The following is a 24,554-nucleotide window of genomic DNA, read 5'->3' as shown; positions in this document are numbered from 1 at the left end:
CCTGGTTTTCAGACTTGACATGAAGTGTAGCATTTGTGGAAAACATTCCATCTTGAATTCCTGACATGCCACAATTATTTTAAGACATTTAGCTTCTAGTGTTGCCACAGAGATTGACACCATTTTATCATGTTGGCATCTTGCAAACATATCTTGATAAGGAAACACACACATCTGCCCCCGTGGATCACATTTGTAAAGAGGTCATGCCCTGTCCAAGATGAGCTTTACACAGTATCAGAATGCCTCTGAGTGTCTGTGTAGCCACAAACTCAAATATTTATCTGATCATGCATTGTGGCTGAATAAAGTGATGCCAGGCACTGTTCATGAAGGACAGCTGCCGAATGCTGAAGAGCAGTCTCACCCAGGGACTGACCTTGTTGAATTTTGTGGGACATTGCTTCCCACACACTGAATTGTTGATTGGAGAATGACCCTCATTTGATTTTGCGTTGTATGTAGACTGTAGTTAGATTTCTTAGTTTTTAGAAGATATAGTTCATCTTCTACTAATATGTTGAGCTTCTGCTAGCAGGGATTGAAAAGCTGTTCATGGAGTCGTGGGTTAGTTGGTGTGAGAGGTCACTGGAGAAGTTCCTGTTATCTTTCTTAAGTCCTCTATGCCTCCCAAGGACACTAACTTCCTAGGGACCCAATCACTTTTTCCTTCTATTTCCAATTAAGAGGGCCTCCCATGTGAAATCACTTTGCCTTGGGGGAGGGGGATGGAAGACAGCCACAGAATGTCTAAGCGTTTAGAGTGACAATTCCATATTCAAATACTTATAAAAGCATGCCTTACTGTGGTCACCACTATTGTGTATGACTTCCTTATTTAATTAACTATTATATTGGTCACCATCTGTTTGGAAATTTAACTTCTACCCCCAGATGTTAACTATGTCTTGTGTTTGTTGTTTGAGGCAAATGACCTGAAGGATGTTAGAACAATTGATTTCTTTAAGATGATTTGAAAACCCCAAGGGTCTCTTGCTGTCTGTCCTCCTTCAATAGAAAAGAAAACTTCATCCCCTAACCATAACCCAGCAGAAACACTTCTCATAGCAATGGAATCTTCCTTAGTGCCTCACATTAGAGGGTTACCCCTGTCAGCATCCCTTGTCCCCAAATACCAGTGACCCTCAGGTCATGTGGGAACACACTGCCATGTCTGCAGTGACACCACAATGCTGGGATGACATCAAAGGGTAATATATATTCCTTGTGGCCAATTAGAGATTTTCCAGTGTCCTTACCTCTAGGCCAAACATGAAACAAAATAAGAAAAGCTGGGTTTACTGGGTGGTGGTGGCACACATCTTTAATCCCAGCACTCGGGACACAGAGGCAGGCAGATCCCTGTAAATTCAAGACCAGCCTGGTCTACAAGAACTAGTTGCAGGACAGCCTCCAAAGCTACAAAGAAACCCTGTCTCAACCCCCCACCCAAAAAAAGAAAAGAAAGGAGGGTGCTTCCCTGCTCCCTAATTCATATATATATATATATATATATATATATATATATATATATATATATATAAATTGGGATATTAATTCTTAATTAATAATACATATGGAAAATAAGTGGTTCCTTCCTTGATTTGTTTCTGATAGCTAGATTTTCCCATTAATTTTAATTGAGATTTATTCATTCTGAAATTAGTCCTGAATAGCATAGATTCACTGCAGAAAAAATCCACTGAAGTGCCAGTTCTAAATTTCTGAGGTAATTTTCTCACTCTGTTTGGCTAGAGCCATTTCCAGTGGTTTCTGTGAACCTGGGCAGTGGTGGTGTCTCCCTTCAGCCAACTTGTGTGTAACCTTTCTTCTTATTGGAAGATGCCCTCACACTGAGAAGGAAGATGGGTTCAGTTTGAGGCAAGGAACACAGCATTAGAAAGTTACAATCAAATGGAAGAAGGGAGGACAAGGACAACCACCGTTGTTTTGTCTTTGTGGTTTCTGAGGAAAATGCCCCTTGAGCATGTGGCTCTCCGGGCTTTATCAGCCCGCCGTTCTCCAATTGCCACCTATATTATTACTGTAATTTTTAAAGGACGGGAACGAATGAATGTGTCTCACTTGTTTGTCTCCCATCTGATTATGTACCCCAAGTGAACAGCCTTTCCAATCACTAACCCCGTGTGGCAAGTAGATCTGGGAAATGTTGAGATTATCTTTCTGGTTCAGGCCTTGCACTGGGCTTGCTCACAGCTGCTTACCATTCAGTCCCTGTTTTTCCATTGATAAAAACATATTGCACATGGCTGGGTTTGCATGATTAATACAGCTATCTCAAACCGCACTCTGAAAACAAAACAAACTCCCCCAAATTAAAGTTTTTTACAAAATGTATAATCCAACCTGCAAACAAACCAGGTTTACATAAATTTCAAGACGCCCTGCTTTGTCTTTTTCTCAAAGGAGACTGGTGTCCTTATGGGCAAATTTGGCATCCAAATAGCCAGACCCTACCTAAAGTATAGAAAGAGATACCCTTGACCCTACCTGACTTTTCAAGGAATGAATTTTTTAAATCAGACTCCAAGAGAATAGAAGGGAAAATGGAAGGAAAAATCCCTGAATCTATCCAGTGCTGCAGAGATGGCTGGATACCCCTCATATTTTCAATTATTTTCTGAATATATCATGCTGGAAATCAAGGAGAAGATGCCCCTGTCCACTCCTAAATCTAACAGGTTCATCTGTTACAACACTGTTAATATGAAGAAGAAGAATAATACTCAACATACTTAGTGTGTTTCTCATTTACCAATTCATTCTAAGGTCTTTTATATGCACTATCTTAATCAATCCCCAGAATCAAAAGAAATTAATACTTATTTCTTCCCACACATTTTAATGACCAAAGTATTCCCAAATTCAATTTGCCTCATGCTAAACCTAGGCCCTGCACAAATCTATATAACTCATTACTAACCAACATAATGTATGCATCCATAATGCTCATTAGATATGCACCTATCTAACAAGTTGCAATGATTCATCTAATTTGTTATTCATACTATAACACATACATACATAATAGTCACTTTATTATCCATACATTTTTGGAAAGTCATATTTGTATGCCTGACTAACACAGAGATTTACATGAAAGTATTTAACAACACAGAAACAGGAATGTCTGGCATCACTACATCTAATTTCACACACTTATTCAGACTGATTTGCATACACACCTCTATTAATTATGGGTAATTACTAGCATTGTTCTCTGTAATTCAGTTTTTCCAACTGTGAAATGGGAAAGAAATTGTATTTTTCATGCCTACAAGCTCAAAGTGATATTTTAAATACTATATGAAGAAGAACACTAGAAAAAAAGCATATTGCATTTCAAATAATCATATTCAGTTGCACACTCTTCCTGTGGTTTTTCAAAAGCACTGTCCTGAGAGGTATGTTCATGTCATGTGGACAGGAGAATTAGATAGATGTGACTTGTGTGTGGTTTCCTTATAGTTGTTTTGACTCCTAAGCATGTTTTACATGCCCACCCTGCTAAGAAGTTTAAAAATAAAACTATCTCAAGGCCAAGTGAAAAAGAAAAAGATTTTGTCTTATTATTTTTTACTCATACCAGAATAAACATCTTGAAGAGGAGCCTCAAAATACCACCCTTCTCTGTTGTGTGGCACACTCACTTCTCAATGATAGCCATCACGCATACTACAATATCATGGTATTCCAAAGTCAATAAGCCAAATGGTAGCCAATAATCTACCATTTGTCCCAGTCAAAGATATGCATCATGTCTGGGGAGTTTTAAGTTTTGAAACACACCTCTTTCTTCCTATTGGCTGACTGAAATAAGGGTCTTATTTCTTCTGAGAAGATGTATGTAGCCATGACCTAACAAACTCACAGAACTACCACTGAATACTGTTTTTAACACACAAGGAAACAATGAATCTGTACATGTTCCTCTCTGGCTCCTCCAGATAGGAAGCAACAGTCTTCCCATTGATCTTCCTCTCTTGTGAGTGACTATTGCAGCCATACCATTAATTCATGTGCTGTCAGTTAGTCACTGAATGACACGGAATGATTGAGACCCGACTCTAACAGGTGAGGTCTTACTCCCTGTCCATGCCTTACCTCTCCCCACCTTTCTACTCTTCGCTTGATTTCTTTCCCAAACCATTCTTCTTGTTCAAATCTGTGAACAGGAATCAATTTTAAATTTAGCCACCATATTACTGAAATGTCCAACAGCAACTTTGTAGTGTTATTCCCATCTGAGTTTACACTGAGCTTCAAGCTAAGCGGCTAAAAGCCCTATAGCATGAATTTCCAGGCAGGGAAATTCTAGGTACTAGGACTTTCTCTCTCATCTTTCCTTATTCCTTTAGTCTAGATCTGCAGACTCCTGTCAGTCTTCCCTGGTCTCCCCTCTTTGCTTATGCCTTGCTGTGCTATTTTGATTTCCAGAGCCAGCTGGGATTTGAAAACGAATATTTTTTTTGAAACTCCAAGCTTCCTCTAAATTTTAATTTGATAGAAATATTACTCTTGTATGAGCTTTATGGAAAAAGAATCTTTCAAAGTAACAATTACATTTGGGGATTAAGTTTAAGTAATTGGCAGTCTCGTCTTTTTAATTAAAAGGAACAAAGCTGCCTACGAAGAGCTCAATGAGATTTGCAGTGGAGAATGTTGGCATACACAGGGTAGGAAAACTGGGGTCCTGCATGGACAGAAAAGGCAGACATGGGCTCCTCTGGTCTTCAGGTTGTACCCCAGCAGGGCTTGCCTTAGTGTTCCCTACATGCTATTCAAGATGAAAGTTCTGTGAGAGGCATTGCACAGTAAGGAGTTGGAGTCCTTAAAGAAAGGACTAAGAGGTGAGGCGGGGGAATGAGCAAGTGGCTCCCTGATAGAGCACTTGCCTAGCATGTGATGGGGCTTTGGTTTAATCTTCGGCAGCCCTCTACAGGATATATTACATATTCCTCCAAATACCAAGGCATCAGTATGTTCCCAGACCTTGTAAAATGCCATACCATAGTCTCCTCCTGAATATAAACCTTATTTTCCATCTGTTTCTTGGTTCCCTCTTCCTCTATCACCTGCTATTCTTATTCTCGTATATGTATTTCTCAATTTTCTTTTTCTCTACATTTTGTTCGGGTTCATCTTATATTCACATACACATATTCTCCTGGACTCCCTTCAAACAAAACAAAAATAGAAGTTTTGAGAGTAATAGCAATCACTTCTAGACACTGGTCACTGTCATGCAGGCACCAGAGAAACCCTGTAGAATCTATCTGAAGGAAACAGCAATTTCCAAAGAGGCAGGATACAAATTAACCTTAGTAACAACTTCCTTACACAGTCCCTCTGTCCTCATGACGCTCTTTCATCATCCTAAATTATTTGCAGGTATTAAATTAAACGAGCACTTTGATGGGGGAAAGGAAAGGTACAGCACGCACCTTACTTCTCCCCTTGCACACTGCTGTGAGGAAACACACATGCCAAGTCAGAACACAGCATGAAATAATGAGAATGGAATTCCAATTTAAGGTGTTCCTATGTGCCAGATGTATGAGGGAAGTCTGCCCACTCCTCACTGGGACTCCGCCGAGAATTGTCAGCTTATATCTACCACGAATCAGGGGGAGGAGAGACTTTGCAAGCATTTATCATGTTTTCTAATTGGACACTGGGGAGGCAAGCCTGCCATAGTGTGCTACACTGCTCTGCTTTTCGCTAACACTAGAAGAAAACACACCCCACATGTCTGTGACATGTATGTACACTTGACACCTTCACGGCACCATCGATACATCTTTACACAATTCATAGGAAAGTATCTTTCTTATCTGCCCACCTTAGAGACCTTGCATTTCCAGCATGACTTCTGCCACTGCCCAAGAGAACACTGCTTCAGGCACAGCATCCTCTCAGTTGCGTGGAGCAGGGAAGCAGGGCTACTAAAGGGAGCTGAAGAGAGCAGTACCTAGACTGTTCATTCTAGCTGTCCCATAAGTTCTAGCTCACACCACCCCAATTGTTCCCAGCCACGTTCTATGTTGAAACTTGTTTGACCACTGGACAATGATTTTTTTTTAAATTACATGTGTGGTTTGCTTTCTCATTACTCAGAAGCAGGGAATGTTTGGAAAGCAGACACTAAGCAATAACTTGCACTTTGTTGTTGATTCACAAGCTCCTGTAACTTGGGGAACTTTCAAATTATCTCCCCCAGAGTTCCAGAACACAGGTAAGTTTGCCACTGGATGCTTCCAGGAGCATCTGGAAAAGAGATAATGATTCCCTGGAGGCTCAAAGCTCCCATTCTGACTCCCCAGTTGTGGACTTCTCATTGCTCCCCACTTGCTCTGGCTTTTGCTTTGTAGTGTTTCTTTTAGAGTTCGTGTTTTCTCTTCCTTAAGCTACCTACTCACTACAAAAACAAGAAAAAGCATTCCTTGATAACTGTCAATCAAAACTCATTTTTGGCTCAAACTAACTTAATTTGGCCATGAACATTATTATGAAAACATCATTGATTAACTCAAAGAAATGTTATCCTAGAATGTGTTCTGAGCTGGGCCTTTGGGGGTCAGTGTGTAGAGCAAGACTGGTTTTGCAGACTGCATAGAAAAGTCTGTGGTGTAGGTGACGAAGCAACCATGTCAGCTATGTTAAATGCCATGTTCGAGTACCTGCAAGGTGCTGAGAAAAACAGAACAGGGTACTTCAGGTCAAAAGGTCAAAGATGCTTTCCTGGGGAAAGGGATGCTGGATGGCAGAAAGGGGGAGAGGCATTTGAGGAGCACAGTAACCCAGCACACACAAAAGTCTTGGATCCATAAAGAGGCTCACTGACAGGTATTCAATATAAAGCCCATTTGATTCCTAGCATCTAGAAAATCAGGGCATTTCCCCTAAGTATTCTTTTGTATTTGGCAAACAGAGAAGACAAGAGGAGGGAAGGAGAAAGAGAGGGAGGAAAAGAGGGAAAGATGGAGGAAAGGAAGGAAGGAGGAAGGAGGAAGGGAGGCACTACAAAAGAAACAGTACACATGTGTTCTTCATTATAAGACACATCACTTTGGACTGAATGTCCAGGCAAGCGTGGAAGTGGTGTGCTCTATGGGGGCAGCACTGTCCAACATTGATTGTCTGGGGTATACTGAGTCTGTTTGCCAGGTGAACTTCCAGAGGAAAGTTATAGCCTTCTAATAGAGCTTGTGGTAGGTTCTGGTTTTAGTTGCATCTGGTCAGTTTGCAAGGAAACAGCCCTGACTTTAGGAAGTTTAGGAACAGCTTGGATGGATACTATACTTGGGGTCAGTTGTAGAAATGTATGCAGAAGGGGTTGTAGACACAGAAACCTTGTGACTAAGGTTTCCTGGAGATCAAGGAAGAAAGTCACCAAGAAGAGCCAAAGGCGTATCTTCGTTACCAAGGCTTATACTGTGACGTTTAACTGCATAGAGGCAGACACAGGGGGAACTCAGAGCACACCAACATTTTAAAATCCCTTATCTTCTTATTTTCAGGTGCTTTTAAACCCTAGGAAATCTCACAGATTCACTTACTCTCTCTGCATTCAAATTCCCCAGGCCAGTTATTTATTCGTTTCATGGCATTCGAATGTTTTTGATTTTTAAACATACAAAATAAAAACTCACATTACATGGATTAAAGCTTGCCTTGAATCCCTCAGGATTTTGAATCTAAAATGTATGTTTAAATGATTATGGAATTCACAAGTTAGACCTTGGTAATAGAAAGCAGGGAGTAAGACCAGAAAGAGGTTAGGAAAAAAAGAAAAAGAAAAAACCTCTAGAGATATATCCAAACCTTTACATTTAATCCTGTCTTTAGCAATTCAAATAGATGAAGGGCAAAAATCATTAAAATATACAGAATATGTGTACTTTAAACAAAGATGTTAGAATCTATTTTCTGCTTTAACAACTAAATAGAATCAGAATTAAAGTGGCTTTGGGCTGGGTGGTTATAGAGCAATTAACTGACCTCTCTTACAGCAGGAGGCTAAGGACCAAGGTGGTACCCACAGGTGCAATTTGGAACATTCTAGGGACAAGGAAAGAATCACTTGTTGCCTCTTTAAAGCCAGAACTACCTGCCTGGCCAAGAGCCTCTCACTGTGTCAAGTATGCTTGCTTTTTGAGTATCTGGTCTTAGACGTACATTTCTACATTACAGACCTTGGAGAACCCTTTATTAAACTTAAGCCTGTGGGCATTCTGGAACACTTTGGATCATTGATTATTAAAAATTAAACCTAGCAGGGTGAATAAAGAACCCTTAGGATTTAAAAAACAGCAACCTTGATGTAAGAGACTTAATGAAGCCCTCGGTTCATACTGAGTGCTTAAGTGACAATGCACAGGGCAGAGCCTGTAGCAGTCAGATCCTTCATGGGAAGAGTCATCAGTATATCATGCTTATGGTCTGAAGTGTCCCTAGTTCTATATAAGCCTCTTCTATTGCTCTCCCACTTCACAGTGGGAAGCCACCGTCCTTAGAAAAATTAGACATCAGCCAAGCTGGCTTCTCTTTTGCCTCATTGTACAATACCCACCAACTAAACTTGTTTAGGGAAGGGGTGCAGTCACCTTAGAATATTGCCAACCAGAAGTCAAGGAATCAGAAAACAAATGCTTTCTAAATTTTTCCTAGATTTAATTTTTAACATTTAGCATGTTTATAATGATATGAAGTCCAAGAACACTTCAAATAGTAGAAATTAAAACTTGCTCCTCTCAAATTCACACCAAAGGGGTAACTTTATGGGAAAAAGAATACACTCCATATGTTGTTTTAGGTGATGGTTACATAGATATACATATACAATCACCAAAGCACCCCAAGTACTTGAGATTATTATTTATCATAATCCCTCAATCTAAAAAGAAAGTTTTCTTTACCAACCCCTGTGTTATCTCCAGGACTCTCAGGGGATCTCATTCAAGTTAAAGAACACCTGCTTTCTCCCTATATCCTGAAGTATTGGTATTTTCCCTTCTGAAGACTGATTTCTTCTATATTTTAAAAAGGAAAATAAATTCATAATATCATCCCATTTTTTAAATGTCTTCTTGCATTCTCTTCATCATAGAACCTTTGGTTTGTGGAGGCTTGATGAGCCAACTGAGGCGATGAAACAGGGCTTGAAGGCACTTGTCCATGTAATTATATAACAAATTTTGTCAATATTATTTTTAGTCCACATTTATTCATTCATTCATTATGTCTAAGATTTCAATATTTTTGTAAGCTTGCATCATTATCCCTGTCTCTAGCCCTGTGCAGTCCTTTTCTGCGGACCTTCAATGATACAGAGCAAGCCCTGTGAGGTAGTCAAAAGGAGGTTGGGGATTCCATTTTAACCAGAGTCTAGCTAAGTGATGCTGACTCCCTTTCTCAATGTTGATGACATGGTAGGACTTCTCAGCTGTTTCAATATTGGTTCTTGGTCACAGAAACAGCAGTTCTCTTGTAACCTGGACCCTACACAACCTCAGACTGAGAATGGAGCTCAGTAGTTGGCACTTGTCTGATCTGTGTGAGACCCTGGGGTGGATCCCAGCTCTGCAATAACGTAAATGAACAACAATAGTGATGGAAGAACTTCGAGGTTGAGGTTCAAGTCATTTTATGATTTGCCTTTTTCTGTCTTGCCTAGACCTGGAATGATTCCTGAAAACCAATATTCTAGAAATATTAGGCACTAAGATTTATACAAATTGAATATCATATATGGAAGAAATCAAAAGCTCTGGCAATACAAACAGGAATCACAGGGCCTATCTTTTTCTTTGACAAAAGGAGAAATAATCATACTTGGAGGTAGGAGCTGCTAATCCCTAAAGCCTCTGAGTAGAGCGGAGAAGCCCATGAGGAAGAAACTAATAACTTCCAAAGTGTGGCTTTCAAAACTGAATTAATAAAAATGTCCCTCTTTTAAGCCACTATAATAATAAAGGTTTTATTTTTCAAAACCTCAGCACACAGAAAATGTCAGAGAACAAAACCCCACCAGTTTCTACAGAGGAACCTTGCAAATGTTATGCTCTGAGACCTCAGTGTCAGCAAGGGAAGGAGAGTAATGGTTGGAGTCACCCTCCCAACCCCCTGCCCCCACTCCCCAACCCAACCTCCATGCCCTCCACTCTCTGACCACCCCTGCCTCTTCTGTTTTCGTTGACCATCTTAGTGATTTAAACCCCATCTCTTACCTATAATTTTCAAGTAACTGAAACACAAACTTCCTATCCATCGTGGGCACTCTACCCAGAAAATTATTAACTCTCACCCAGAAAAAAAGATATGTCACTAAGTATATGAAGTCAGCTACCAATGTGTTACTTTCAAACCTTTAGCAAACACGGCAGAACAATAGCCTCACAGATGGTGTTATGTCATAGATAAGGACTGATTATGCTCTTATCCAAATATGCCTGCATCGGGTAATAAATGAGATACTTATGTTCAAATAAATGCCCTGGAATTGCAACAACTGTACAAACAGTGTCAACCGATACTGCCCCAGGACCTCTCCATGTAATTGGGGGTGAATAGATGCTGGTGACCTGTAGGGCAGAGGCTGTGGTCAAGAGCCAAACTACACAAAGCTGCTTCTGATCCTTAAGGTTTTGCGGTATCGCCGCTGCACGGCACCCCCAGCCCCACCATGGAACTCAAAAGAAGCACAAATGACAATATTTTCTATATTTGATAAAGTACAAAAGTTCCCTAAGATGACAAGAAAGTTCTCTAACTACCACAAGTTAGAGAAATATTTTAAAGTTCTCACTTTAGGAGAAGACATGAGGGGATGGAGAAAGGACAGAGGAGAAGAAAGAATTCAGAGGAAGAGAAGTGAAATCCCAGAGATAGAATTAAGAATAAATTTTCGGACCTCTGACATACGTTTTCTATTTTGATGGGCGTCAGCTCATGAAACATGAGGGTTTTTTTGTTTTGTTTTGGTTTGGTTTTTTGTTTTTTAAAGCTAAAGCTTGGTGTAGAACGTTTTCTACAGTGCAGGGTATGAGAGTAAATGAGCAGACCTCTTGATGCGGCTCTAGAAATGACTGAACTCTGAACTCCAGTGATGCCCTTGCTTAGGGTTTGAGGCACTGTGGTTCTGACACTATTTCTCTCCTTGCTAGATCTTTAGCTGAGCTGGTCCCTGCAGTCTTAAGCAAGTCATTCACTAACTCATTCGTGCCCTGATGTGGGAGGGGGTGGGAGATGTTTGGCAAACATGTCCGCATATTTAACTTGGTGCTTGAGAAATAGTCCCTTGAAGACATGGTAAATAAGAGGACTTTTGTCCATGCCGAGAGAGAGGCTCTTTGGTGTTTTGGATGGTGCAAAGTTTTTCTAAGGTAGCTACTTAAAAAGAATCAGAAAGTCAAAACACAGATGAGCCTAATAAGCAGAAACAAAATTTTCCAAGCACTCGCCTTTCTTAGTGTTAAATTCTTTTCCTTCTGCCACCTCCTCAGGGGTTAAAAAGTCAACATTTGACAACACTGAGAATGTCTAGAACACTCTGTACTAGAATCCCCTCAAGTTTTGTCCGTTGCCTTACTGCAGATGTATGTAGACGCTCATACTTCTAATTTGCACCTTCATGATCGCTTGTTTAGCATATTTTCTGAAGCAAGATCAATCTGTAGGGAGAAATTTTCACGAAAGACATAAAAGTCAGAGGCTGTGCTTATATTCTCGTGAGTGTGTGTTCAGGGAATCCTTCCAGGTACTGTGTCCCTGGTAACGCAGCTTTGGTCAAGACATAAGAGCACATTTCACAAGTGACAAGGATGATTTCCAGGCATTGTGGAGCAGATTAAAAATGTATCTGTAATAATTTAAAAGAGGGACGCCTCTTTTAAAGAGTACTTTTCACAGGAGCGCCAACAGTAGGGAATTTCTCTCACTGCTGCCACCCGGTGGACAGAAATGATGCCTTCCGACCGCACCAAGGAACATGTCCTGCTGGGACCACAAGATGGCAGCACATAACCAAGTTTTCAAATAAGCTCAAAACCATCCAATTCTCTTCCTCAGAAAGAGACTGATCTGTTTCCGAAGAGGATGAGTAGGAAATAGTTGACAAAAATCATGAGTGTAACCCATTTTCACAGAGAAAGTTAGAAGTTAGTTTATAGATCTTTACTATTTCACAAAGAAATCAACTTATTAACTGAACAGGAAGGCTTGTCTAAAATATAACTGGACATTTAGTTTGTCTTTTAAAAGCACTTCAAGCACTACTGTTTACGCATTCAAGTGTTTTTGCGTAGTTGCTTAATAACGTTTTTGATAGTGTTTCTATATAGTTCTTGAAACTCTCATTGAAGAAGGGGGGCATTATTCTCCTAGCACACTCATTCAGAACACATAGCTTCTCACCCAGGCCTGTCTCAGTGGCTGGTTCCTGTGAGCATATAGCCAATTGCATCCTAAAGAATATGTTGCCTAATTATCCCCTGCCTATTTGTTTTGCATGTGCTGGGATTCCCTAAAGTTTGGCCCATCATACTGTTAACACAAACACTTTCATGACTTTTTTATCAGGGTATCTTTCACTACAAAATTGGCATCGATAATCCTCCTGAGAAGGATTTCACAATAAAATGGTAACAACCACTGTTATTCAATTGTGTGCTGGGTGCAAGGAAAGCACAATAAGCAATGATCTAATCCAGGGAACAAATTGGTGCATGCCAGGTTCATTGAACTCCTGTACAAAAGGTACAACTGGGGCATTGAAAGGTTAAAATACATTTCCAAGCTTAAGGAGAGTCACTGTCCCTCCTGCCTTCCCTGAACATCTGATTAGACTTCTTCCCTCAAAGCCTGTGGAACAGATTTAAAAGGAAAAAGAAAAGGGAAGCCCACAAGTCTTCCCTTGAAGATGGTCCCCTCAAGGGACCTACTGGCTGATTGGCATCAGCAGCTGGGTCCTAGGAAGAAATCTACTCCATGTTTCTATACAAACTTACAGTATGATGCATTTGTCAACTGGACTGTCTACAGGTAGTGTTCTTCACATCTAAAAGGGTCAGAGAGGCACTGGTGTCTCTGGGAATCCTCAGAAGTACACTGTGAACAGCACCAGCCATCACAAGAAAACATTCCAAGCCTTTCCCTCTGGAACTTACCAGTTCAGGGAAACCATCTTACCTACAAACTTAGGGACATGATGATTGCCATTAGCTTGGCTTGAGATGAGCCATGGTCAATCATTTATAACCTTCAGGCACTGGGATAATCAAGCTCTTCTTTGTAACTGTCATAATGATGCCAGAAAATGTTATAGTGTTTGAAAGCTTCTCCTTGTGAATACTTTGGGTAGACAGATGAAAAATTTGCAAGTGTAGTACAAATAATATAAACCCAGAGACAGACATTGGAGTCGAAGCTGAAGAAAAGAAAAGCAAAGCAGCCAAGCCACCAGAGAGCTCTCACCTGTACCAAAGCTCAGATTGCAGGGATGATCCAACGAACCTCAGATTGCATCTCCAGACTGCACTGTTCCTCACCAAATCTCAGACTTCTCTCTGATACTGCACTGAGTTCCTTATTCTCTCTAGTTCTGGGATGAAAGGCATGAGTTCTGTGTCTCTTTTAGACTGATTCACTCTCATATACCCCAGGATGACCTTGAACTCACAGAGATCCGTTTGCCTCTGTCTCCTGAGTCCTGGCATTAAAGGTGTGTGCTACCACTGCCGAGCTTCTATGGCTGTGGCTAGTTTTCCATTCTGATCTTTTGTCAAGTTTTATCAGATCATAAACAATGTATCACCACATGCATGGAAGGAGATTAGTAGGTTGTCCTGAACCTTGGCGATTTTGCAGGGCTGGTTTTAAAGAGCTGAGCCTTGTGTACTAAATTGGATTCCCTGTTTTTCTGGGTCAGAAACATTTTGGACACACATTTGTTTGTCTCATGTTTCAATGATTCTAGATCTTCTTCTTTGGAATATTGTACATTGTGAGTGATTGCTATGTGCCTGTCTACAGTATCAAGTAGTAAGAGACACAGCCCTAGACTTCATGAACTCGGAGTCCAGGGAGGATGGTAGACATTAATCAAAGCATTAGACAGACACTTTGGAAATTAAGACAGAGACTAGTGTGGTAGGAAATAACAAGATGGATGCCCTCCAAGAGACCAAGAATGGCTCCTCTCTGGAAGTGACAATCTCTTTTAGAAAGGTAATGGAGACTCTACTACAGATACCATAGTACCCTGGGGGAGGAAGTGTGGTCCAGGGAGCATAAAGAAAAGCCTGTGATGTGATGGATGTTTATGAGATTAGACAGGCAGGGGTGGCAAGGAGAGCCACAGACATCAAGCTATGAACTGAGTCTTTACGTAGAGGCCACGAAACCTGAGAATAAATTGGAAGCAGGGCTATAAGATGACAGATGTTCTGTGCAGAAAGCTCTGTGTGGCTTAAGGCATCAGACATTTTTACATTCTCTGCTAGCTTGTGTTACTCAGGGATGCAGGTCTAGGTCCTGATGGTCACAGAGGGAAAAAAAAAATGTCTGAACCTCATAGCCAGTGTGGGCTTCCCTAGCTAATCAATCATTTAGTTGGTCCTGAAATAGAAAATGGTACCCAATAGAAATTATACTTGCTTACTCCAAAGAAGAGTCATTTGAGTTATTTGGTAAAGACACTTAAAAAGAAATTCAGATATTTAACAAACCCAATGTCGTTCAACATTGGCATTTATTGATACATGCAACAGGGGTCTGCTGAAACTTTCCACATCTCTAATGCTAGACTCAATGTTCAGTGAGTCTTGCACTATGGATGCCCTGGCAGTGGTGGGGGGGTGCATTTTAGTGAGGAGGCAAACTGTAAGCCAGTGAGTAAATGTGTTACATCACACCATGCCAGGAGGGACTAAGTGCTGCTTATACTGATGCCCAGTAAAGGAATGAGCACTGGTTTTGGGAAAGTTATGGGACAGCATCACTTGTGTTGGTGAGTTTTCAACAGCAATGTGACTGGAGCTACTAAGCCAACAGTGGAGACATCTAAGAGAACAGTTGTAGTAGATGACACAGCAACCTGTGAAGCTTGAGTTTGGAGTGGACTTGCCTGTTAGATAAGGAGTGATTTAGATAAGGTTCAATTAATGTGAATGAGGCCAAAATGGCAGGGAAGGGCTGGGGATCAGACACATTCTATGGTTGCATAAGGTGCAGTCAAGACGAAATTTACACTCCATGCTGGAGTCCTTGTACTTGTCTATACGCACAGCATGTAGCATCACTTTTTGTGACTACTAATTGCTCATTTAGTCTAAGAAAGGTTTCTTTCCACTTGCCTATCACTCAGTCTCTATCAGCCATTCCTCCTATTGCCTGCCCCCTTTCTCTCACTCTCCTTTAGTGGAGAATGACAAACTACCCTCATGCTTGTTCTCAGCTGACAAAGGTTTTTATTTGTTTTGTTTTGCTAAATGTTTCTTTTTTAGAAATTGGCACCACCGTGCACATCAAGCAAAAAGGTATGGCTTCTGTTTATAAATACTTTCTAGACATTAGTCCACAGCAATACATTGTATTCTTATGCACTTGAGTTTGATTTAGTGTCATGATTTGTAATAAGAAATTTCAATAACACAGTTGGCAACAGATTGTGAACTGTCTTATTAACAAAGAACCATCCATCTGACCCATGGCTTCTGTAGTGCTTATGGTAGTCACTTACTTTAAATGTCTGAGATGAAGCAAGTTACCCTGCTCTCTCCTGTCCCCTCTCCCATCCCTTATGTGCTTTGTCTTAAGTGTCCATGGTTAATCCCACAGAACTCATTTTGTAGAATGATCATTAGCCTGTGACAGAGCTCTCAGAATTTTACAATTGCTTGTTGACTATTCAAGCAAATACATTGCTGGGCTCTGACACATACTTCAGACAGAACAGCTAAGCAGCAACTGGTGAGATGAAGTGTGGATGAAGTTAACATTTCCACGCTGCCTCAATTCTCTTCACTCTTTGAAGCCTCACTAGCTGCAGCTTACCTGGGCTTCCAACTCCCTAAAAAATTGCTATTTCTTGGTTTCCATGTACTCCCATCAGCCACATGACACACAGTCTACGTACTTGTCTTTACAAGGACAGGGCAAGCCTGTCAAAGCTTCATCAAATGGACCCTAAAAAATGCAAGCAACTACTTCTGACTTGTCTACCTTCTATATACAAAAGGCAACCTCACATTTTGCATCCCCAGACGAACCATAAAGTGGTGGGGCCAGATGTCACCTTCTTTCAGGTCCTGGTGGTAATCAACTTGACTGTTGGTTGTGGATTATGAAAATAGCTTTCTTTCTAAGTCACAAAAGGAATGAGCAACCATGATCATCACCAATAGTAACATACTCTTTGGGGACTTATGTCTTCCAGCACCCAAAAGCCAGAGAGGTTTTATGGTTGCTTAGATCCATGCCCTGCTGGTGGCCTGTCCTTGCAGGTCATCACCATCTAGCAGATAAGAGGTAGCCAAGAACATACTCCTAAGACAGGACTCTTTGAAGCAATAAAGCATAAAATATTAATAGCTTCTTTAGCCCTTTTGCTCTTCCCAATATGATTACAAATTATCCAATAATTTGCCCAGTGGCACAAATGAAAATTCAGTACTTTGATGTGGGTGATGAATAAGGTATAGTTTTTTCTTCTTTAAATGTCATCATGATAAAGTATCAGTGTAACCTTAAGTGGTAACTAAGTTTTTCATAAATGGTTTGTGAAAGTACCTGATACTGTTTTCTGGTTTGGATTTGTTTTACTTTGGCTTTTCTTTTGTTTGTTTTTTTAAAAAGATTTTTTGAGTCAGGGTCTCGTATTCCAGGCTGGCCTTAAACTGGTGTGAACCAAGCTGGTCATAAACTCCTTGCCCTTTTGCCTCCTCTTCCCAAGTACTGGGCTACAGTTGTGTGTCTTCACACCTGCTTTGAGGAGAAAGACACCTTCAGCTGACCAAAATCTCACTTCCTAAGGGGTAAAGACAGAGAGTAAATGCAGGAAGAGCCTGCATGTAAGGTATGGTATTCAAAACCAAACCTATCTCTCTTCTCATCCCCTCCATTGCTGTGGATTATAGGCTTCAATCCCCAATTCAAACAATGCTGAGGAATCTGTAGTAGCAGCAGATGGACAGCAGGTGGCACCAGAGACAATGTTATTGCACTTGCCTTTGCCATGGCTTCCCAGGCCACCAGTGCTTTGTCCAGCCCTTGAAGATCACACAGAACTTCTGTTTTGGAGATTCTACAGATTATTGACCTCCATTTTTTCAGCATTTTTTCATAAATTGTTTAGATTTTTGCTTTACTTTAGTCATTCTACCAGCCTTCAACAATTCCAAAAGTAATTTTCTCTTTTTTTATAATTCAAACACAAACTAAGACTGACTCCAATCCTACTGCCTGAAATTGACATCCAGGGATAGCTGCTGATGTGGTTAAAGATGACTTTGAATAAATTCAGTCACAATGGAAAAACAAAAGAAAACCACTGCCCTGTGAATTAAAAGGCATCTCCAAAATAGGTGTTTGAAGAAAATACTTTGCCTGCTCCATGAGATTTACTAAAAGGAAAAATGATGAGCTCAGGCTCCTACAACAGATAGAAACTTGCCAAAATTTTCTTCAATTTCAGGATATCTAATAAACTTTGCAGTTAATTACAGGTTCTGTCCTTTTATAAACATGGTCACGACAAGGTGCACTGTGGTATTTACCTTGATACAGTCTCAAGTTCACCTGAGTGACAACCTTGAGAATGGTGACTTGTGATTTATTATTTTGCTGCAACTGAATTTTGCCTTTTACTAGTAAACCTTAAAAGCCCCTAGTCAGTACAGGCTCAGTGGCTTGGTAGGTAAAGTCACTTACTGCTCAAGGACCTGTTTATGGTCCCTGGGAGCCACATGGGCCAAAGGGAGAATTGGCTGCCATGGCATGCAACTAGGCATACACACACAGAGACACATACACACACACACAATGATAGATAGATAGATAGATAGATAGATAGATAGATAGATAATAGATATATATGTTTGTTTTTCTTTAAGTCTAAGCCAATTCATAAATATCTTTGATTTGGACTGGTAATACATTTATTTTTCAAAGCAAAATTTCTGCCTTGTGAATACTATACTGAATATTTACCAAGTGACACAAATACCATATAGAAAAATGGTTAAAAATCATGGTGTGATTGTTGCCTATGGTATGAAAACCATGCAAAAAAGCCTTTGAATTCCAAGTTGCCTATCTATTCGTATGGCTAAGCTATGTTTTCAAACTTGTGCTTTCATTATATCTGTCGGTATATGAAAGCACTTATTGAGTATGGCCATCTGGTGCTGGAACTGAAAATTGTCATTTGCATATCAACAAATAAGCAGAATTTCATAACCATGAACTAAAACATAATTAATGATTTTATGGATTATTCTTCCCTGAACTAGACATTACCTGGAGTAGTCTCCTATGTAGTCATATGCATCTATAATTGCATACCTAACTTGTGATAATTCCCCAACTGTTACCCATTTACAGTCTCCCTCAATTCTGTTTATTTACTCTCAAAAATCAATTATGACAAGAGTAAGCCACATAAGCCCATTAAATAGCTTCATGAGAGAACTTAATAAATAATAATTGATAGAGGCAAAGGCATCTTAACCAGATGTATGCAATGCATTTCAGTTGTGTAATAAGACTACCAGGAGTACAGTGGAAAAAGTATTGACATTCATAGTGCAGATTCCTATTACAACATAGAACAGCATGTGAAAGTATGCATTTCAAAGGACCAGTAATATATGCATATATCATACATGTATGCATAAGTATCTATACAGCATGTAAACTTCCCTGTGTGTGTGTGTGTGTGTGTGTGTGTGTGTGTGTGTGTGTGTGTGTATGTATGGATAGATTTAGATAACACGTAGCTAGGCATGCAAATGCATTAACAAGAAAGTTGACTTTAACATGTTTGTCTAGCTTACTCAGAGTATATATTATGCTTCTCTATAATAGAACACTTGCTGTCTTAAATATTTCCCACCATTTGATAAAAAGATAAGACCAGTTTTCTTAGCTGTCAATAGACACTACTCATTTCTAAGATGTCAGAAAGACAATATAGCCTGTCCTGGCACTAAAAATGAGACTAGAGAAAAAGGAAAATTGTGCTTTTTGTTTTTGAGGATCCATTTCACATTATCCCTAGAGCAAAACAGAAATCATTTTGGCATATAAGACCTCCATTTTTGTATAGCTTTTCTTTATTCTGAAAGACTTGCTGGTACAGGAATACAGACAAATGTGCCAGGAAGTGCATATGCCTAACATGGAGACACTAACAAGAGAGGAGAAGAAAGCTTACTACCAGGGAAGGAGCCTGGGAGGCTGATAGTTCCAAACACCCAGAAATCCTGGTGGAGGACAGGAGGAGGTCAGAGCAGACAGTGCATGAAGTCTCAGGATGCCTAGACACCAGAGGCTGGTAAACAATCACTACAGGTGCTTCGAACCTCAACCCTCATGAGGCTGAACCTGGAGGTGGTCAGAACGCCTCTTATTAATATGACACCATAGACACTCAGGAAATCACAGAATGAGTTGTTTAACTAGAGTTGGTGGATATTTAACTTTTTTATTCTGTTTCCATAGCTTTAACCAGACAAAGCTCATTCTTCATAATCGAAAGGTTTCAAGTTTGCATATGCCCCTATTGTCATATTACGTGATATTCTGTGGTGCTGTAGCCAAAATATCTTATCAGGCTAGCTTGTGCTCTCTCTCTCTCTCTCTCTCTCTCTCTCTCTCTCTCTCTCTCTCTCTCTCTCTGATGCTGTTTGCATCTTCATGGTGTGTGTGTGTGTGTGTGTGTGTGTGTGTGTGTGTGTGTGTGTAGACTAACCATTATTTTAACCAGTATGAGTTTCACTCACCAAGCAAGCATTTGACCAAGACACTCACTGCTGTTTTTCACTGTTGAAATTCACCATGTGGTGGTGACAAAGACTCTAGAGTTAGACACCAAGGTTAAATGTGCAGCCCTCCCTCCTGATGAGCCATGGAAATGTGTACTGTGGAAGTAATTTCTCTATTCCTTAGATATTTCACTGGAAAGCAGGGTTTGTTTGTTTTTTTTGTTTGTTTGTTTTGTTTGGGTTTGGGGGGGTTATATTAAGCATAGAGTTGTGCACCTATATTTATAGTTTTATTTACAAAACATACATCACAATACATTGTGGTCTTGAATAGCTCTTTGTTGGTTTTGTTTTATTTTTATTATTGTTTTTGTTGTTATATAGAGCATAGCTAGGGAATCCATTCTTGAATTCAGCATGTTCCCGTGTTCTATACCCTGATATCTGATATATTTTCAGCAGTTTGGTGAAAAATCACCTACCAGAAGATGCTTCCCTTGAAGAAGCATACCATCAGTTTCAAACACACATGCACATTTATTCACACAGACCCTGTATATATGCCCATAAATTTTCAAAGTGACCCATAATTTTAGTCATATCAGTTTCTGTTTTGAACATCATCTAGGTATATAGCCTTAAAACCAAAGTCTCTTCAGTGAGAAAAAAATTCTTTTTTTATTTTGTCTCTCAATGAAATATGGTCACAGCTACACAGGAGGAAATGTAACTACAAGTGTGTGTGATGAGCTCTAACCAGACCTACAACTTCTGCCTACTCATACCATCCCCACACAGACCTTCATCCTTCTCCTCTCACCCCACTATCCCCTCAGACCCAAACCCATATTTCCCACCTTCTGTTCCCACTGGCCATGAGAGTGACCCAGAATGTCATTTCAGGATTGGTTCCATGTCAGATCTTTCTCAGTCACCCCAGGTTTGAAGCCAAGCCTCACCAGTTTGGTTGGTTTTCTTGTCTTTGCTTTCATTTTGGGATGGATGAACTCTGTTTCTTTGTAAAGATTTAGGGCATGTTTTGTTTGTTTGTTTGTTTTATCTTGCTAAGGTACCATTCATCCATAAACACTACTTTGTAATAGTTGCCTCAGAGTTAAAGAAGAAAAAAAAAAAACAATCCTGCCTCTTCCCTATGAAAAAGAAGACGCCTGATCCATCTGAGATTGATGCCATGGGTCTGCAGGGAGAGCTTGTATTGGGCTCCTGGAAGATCCACACCCATGCTTAGAATGTTAATCAGTATTGGCTTCACAGTAATCATGCAGAGAGCATGGGGGAGGAAGGTGGCTCAACCGAGTCATGACAGCCACCTTAGCAGCTTCTCAAGCAGGAGCTGTTTCATATTCAAAATGCACTAGACACCTTTATATACTTGTACCTCAGAGAGGATGGGACTTAGAAGACAGAGCCATTACGAGTATGGGCAGCTGGACATCAGTACCTGGCCATGCCTAGCCTCTGATGCCAGCTTTATTCAGCTGTCAAGTGGACCTGACAGAAGGTGCTTATCCTGTCTCTCTCTCTCTCTCTCTTTTGTTCCTTAGGACCCGGGTCGGTGAGAGGAATCAATGGATCTATCAGTCTGGCCGTACCACTGTGGCTGCTGGCAGCATCCCTGCTCTGCCTTCTCAGCAAATGTTAATAGAATAAAAATTTAAAAATAATCACAAAACACACAAAAATGCGTCACACAGATACAGAGAGAGAGAGTGCAAAATGGGGGGAGACTATTATTTCACAAGTTTGTGTGTTTATAAATGAAGGGGGAATATACAAACGAAGAAAATACAACACTGAAAACAATTTTAAGATCCATCAATAAAAATTTGAGTATAATTTAGGGTGGGGAAACCTCTACCAGAATATGTGTTCTATCTTCTAAGCAAATGACTGCTGTGTCAAGACTCCGTAATGCTAAAGACGTCTGATGTTGTACAAATGAGACTACCATTTGAGACTACAAATGAGAAGTACCAGATGGATGTTAACTCCCCCCCACACATTTTATCCTTCCTTCATCCATTTTCATCTGTGGGGAAAAAAAAGAGGGTCTTGCCTTTGGTGTTTATATTTCCATAATCTTTTTATTCTGTTTTTCATTTGAGCTGATGTGTAGCCATTTTGGACTATCAGAGGAGACCTATGTAGAGCCTTTGTCAGGCTCCCCTGCTTCCACCATCTCACTAACTTTTGAGAACATCCCCTTTCCCACCACATTCATTCCAAATATTCCCTTTTTCTCTAACCGCCCCCCCCCCATCTCTCTTGGCCCCAGCAACCCAGAACACTAGTCACGCCGCAAATGCTAGGAAGTGCCATTTTCATTTTCCTCACTGTGCGCGTGTGTGCTCAAGTCTCTCGCTCTCACGTAGGTGTACATGTGTGTGAGCGTGTATGTGTCTCTCTCTAAAGCATGCCAAGGGAATGGTCCATGTGTACATAGACTCATTGTGCTGTAGATACTGTCCTGCATTGTAATTGTGAGGTGCGGCTGTAACAAGTTGCTGGGGGAGATGGCTGGGTGGGAGGCAAGGAGCAGAATCCCTCCCCCATTCATGGCGGTCACATAACATCAGTGCGCATTCAAACCAAGCTGTGCTCCTTCTGTGGGCAGGACCCCATACTCCTCCTAGTCCCATTTTCAAAACCCAGTCCAGAGTCACTCAGAATATCACTGTAAATGAAAGTGCCTACTATCAATGGGGTGAGCAAACGGGGAACAAATCCATGGCCGGGATGATGTGACCTAGGAGAAGAAAACAGTTGCTGATTTCACTCTTACTTTACAAGCCTGGGGGATTCATACATTTCCTAGCTTTATATAGGTTGAGCCCCACTGCAGAAGTGAGCGACATTTATCGAGCAGGTCTCCAGAAACAAGAAGGTCTCTGAGTGGTAACTCCTGAGGGAAAGCAGGCCTGCTCTGTCCCCTCACTAATCGTCAGACACCGCTGCATTTGCCCCATAATTCCCCTAAGTGGGGATTGTTGCCTCTTAGATGAAAGATTGTGAGCGAGACATGAAAAGTAGATAGATGCCCAAGTCCCTTCTGTAGAGGTTTGCCAAACTTCTAATGCGAGGTACAGACCATCACAAAATAGGAATTCCCGGCTTTGTTCTCCTTCGGGGATTATCATCCTTGAGTTCCAGACTACTGCTTTGTTAGGTTCCTGCTCCACTGATGGTGTGTGTGGCACCACTGTCCATGGAGGTTATTCAGCATCCGAAAGCCCAGCCACTAATGTGCAGACTGTGTTCACTTTCTCTACTCTATTTAGACTTATATTTGTGAGAGTCACCTTGACACTAACAATGAAACCTGAGCTTAACCGTAAGATCTGAGCAGCTTGTGAGGAATTCAGGAGAAGTTGTGTGAGCATCCTAACACTCAGCATCATTCCATCACCAGCTGTGTTTTCCTAGGGGAGGTCTTCCAGGGAAGGGTGCCTCTCTGCATGTGGGTATCTTTGGGAGGAAACCATCCACAGCTTTCTCTTAAGTCTAAGAGAGGCATCCAAAGCAATTCACCTTAGGAAAGGATGGATGATTATTGCTGAGGCCATAAGGTGATGTCATCTCACAGAGCCAAATGTAGTAGATCATCAAGTTTTCTAACCTTTGAAATGGCTGTCACATGACACAAAATGAAGGGAAAGAAGGAAGGAAAGAAAGGAAAGGAGAAAGGAAGAAAAGGAGGGAGGAATGTAAGAAGAGCAAGAGAAATTTGAGCAGTCTTTAATATTTCTTTAATGGAATTATATCATTTAGTTTATAAACCTGTCACATCCTTTCTTCATGGTTTTGCAGTTGTGACATGAAACAGAGAGCAGACAGAGCTTAGGATGGGTAATGGAATTTATGGAATATCAAGAGATAGGATATTAATTCTTATCCAAGAACAGCGCTATTACACCACAGGGAAGATGTGCCATATCCCAATATGATATAAAGGCAATCAAGGATTTCTCTAGCAGTCTTGTCCTCTTTGTACAAGAACCTTTAACTGTTTCCCATGTTAAAGAGGCATCCACAGCCTTAAGTAAAACCTTAGAAGTGTGCATGCTAGTCTAGATAGAAAAGAGAAAGGAGTTAACTCAGCATTGTATAGGATTAGTTTCAGAAATAGATACCTGTGACATATCACAGGCTTTAACCACACACCTGGTCTTCAGTGTCCCCATCCCATTATAAAGACAAACTCTTGGTCTCTTCTTTGGGAAGAATTCCTGATCATTTCTTATTTGTTATTTTGGTTTTATTTTAAAGTAAACAGCTAAAGACACCTTTAAATGTGTTGTTTGCCCATATCTCCTGCAGGAACTGAGATTTTTAAAAACTTTCTCTTTCCTGTGGAAAAACCCTGGGCCTCATATACCACATAGGTTTGAGAAATGCTAAGTCATATGGAGATCCAGGACAATGTTCTCTAAAGCAAGATTAGAATCACAGTAAGGCCTAAGGACCTACACCAGAATGCCGTACATTCAACAGAAACATTCATCACATTGTTATAAATCCCTCCAGAGATCT

General features: G+C 40.6%; 1 protein-coding gene across 2 annotated transcripts in view; it reads left to right on the top strand.

Moving 5' to 3' along the window:
- Positions 1-21,724, top strand: part of Lsamp (limbic system associated membrane protein) — a 630,412-nt gene extending 608,688 nt beyond the window's left edge. The window contains exons 8-9 of one of the 2 annotated variants that reach the window (XM_027412674.2): positions 15,525-15,557; positions 21,569-21,724. In XM_027412674.2, the coding sequence (XP_027268475.1) occupies positions 15,525-15,557; positions 21,569-21,666 (131 nt within the window). In that variant the 3' untranslated portion in view covers positions 21,667-21,724. The remainder of the gene's footprint in view (positions 1-15,524; positions 15,558-21,568) is intronic. The other variant, XM_027412676.2, reaches the window with a different exon arrangement.
- The last annotated feature ends 2,830 nt before the right edge of the window (positions 21,725-24,554 follow it).

This window comes from Cricetulus griseus, chromosome 4 (genome assembly GCF_003668045.3).
Source record: "Cricetulus griseus strain 17A/GY chromosome 4, alternate assembly CriGri-PICRH-1.0, whole genome shotgun sequence".
In the NCBI taxonomy this organism is placed as follows: Eukaryota; Metazoa; Chordata; class Mammalia; order Rodentia; family Cricetidae; genus Cricetulus; species Cricetulus griseus.
Note: the sequence above shows the minus strand (reverse complement) of the source record. Positions and strands in the feature narration are given on the sequence as shown.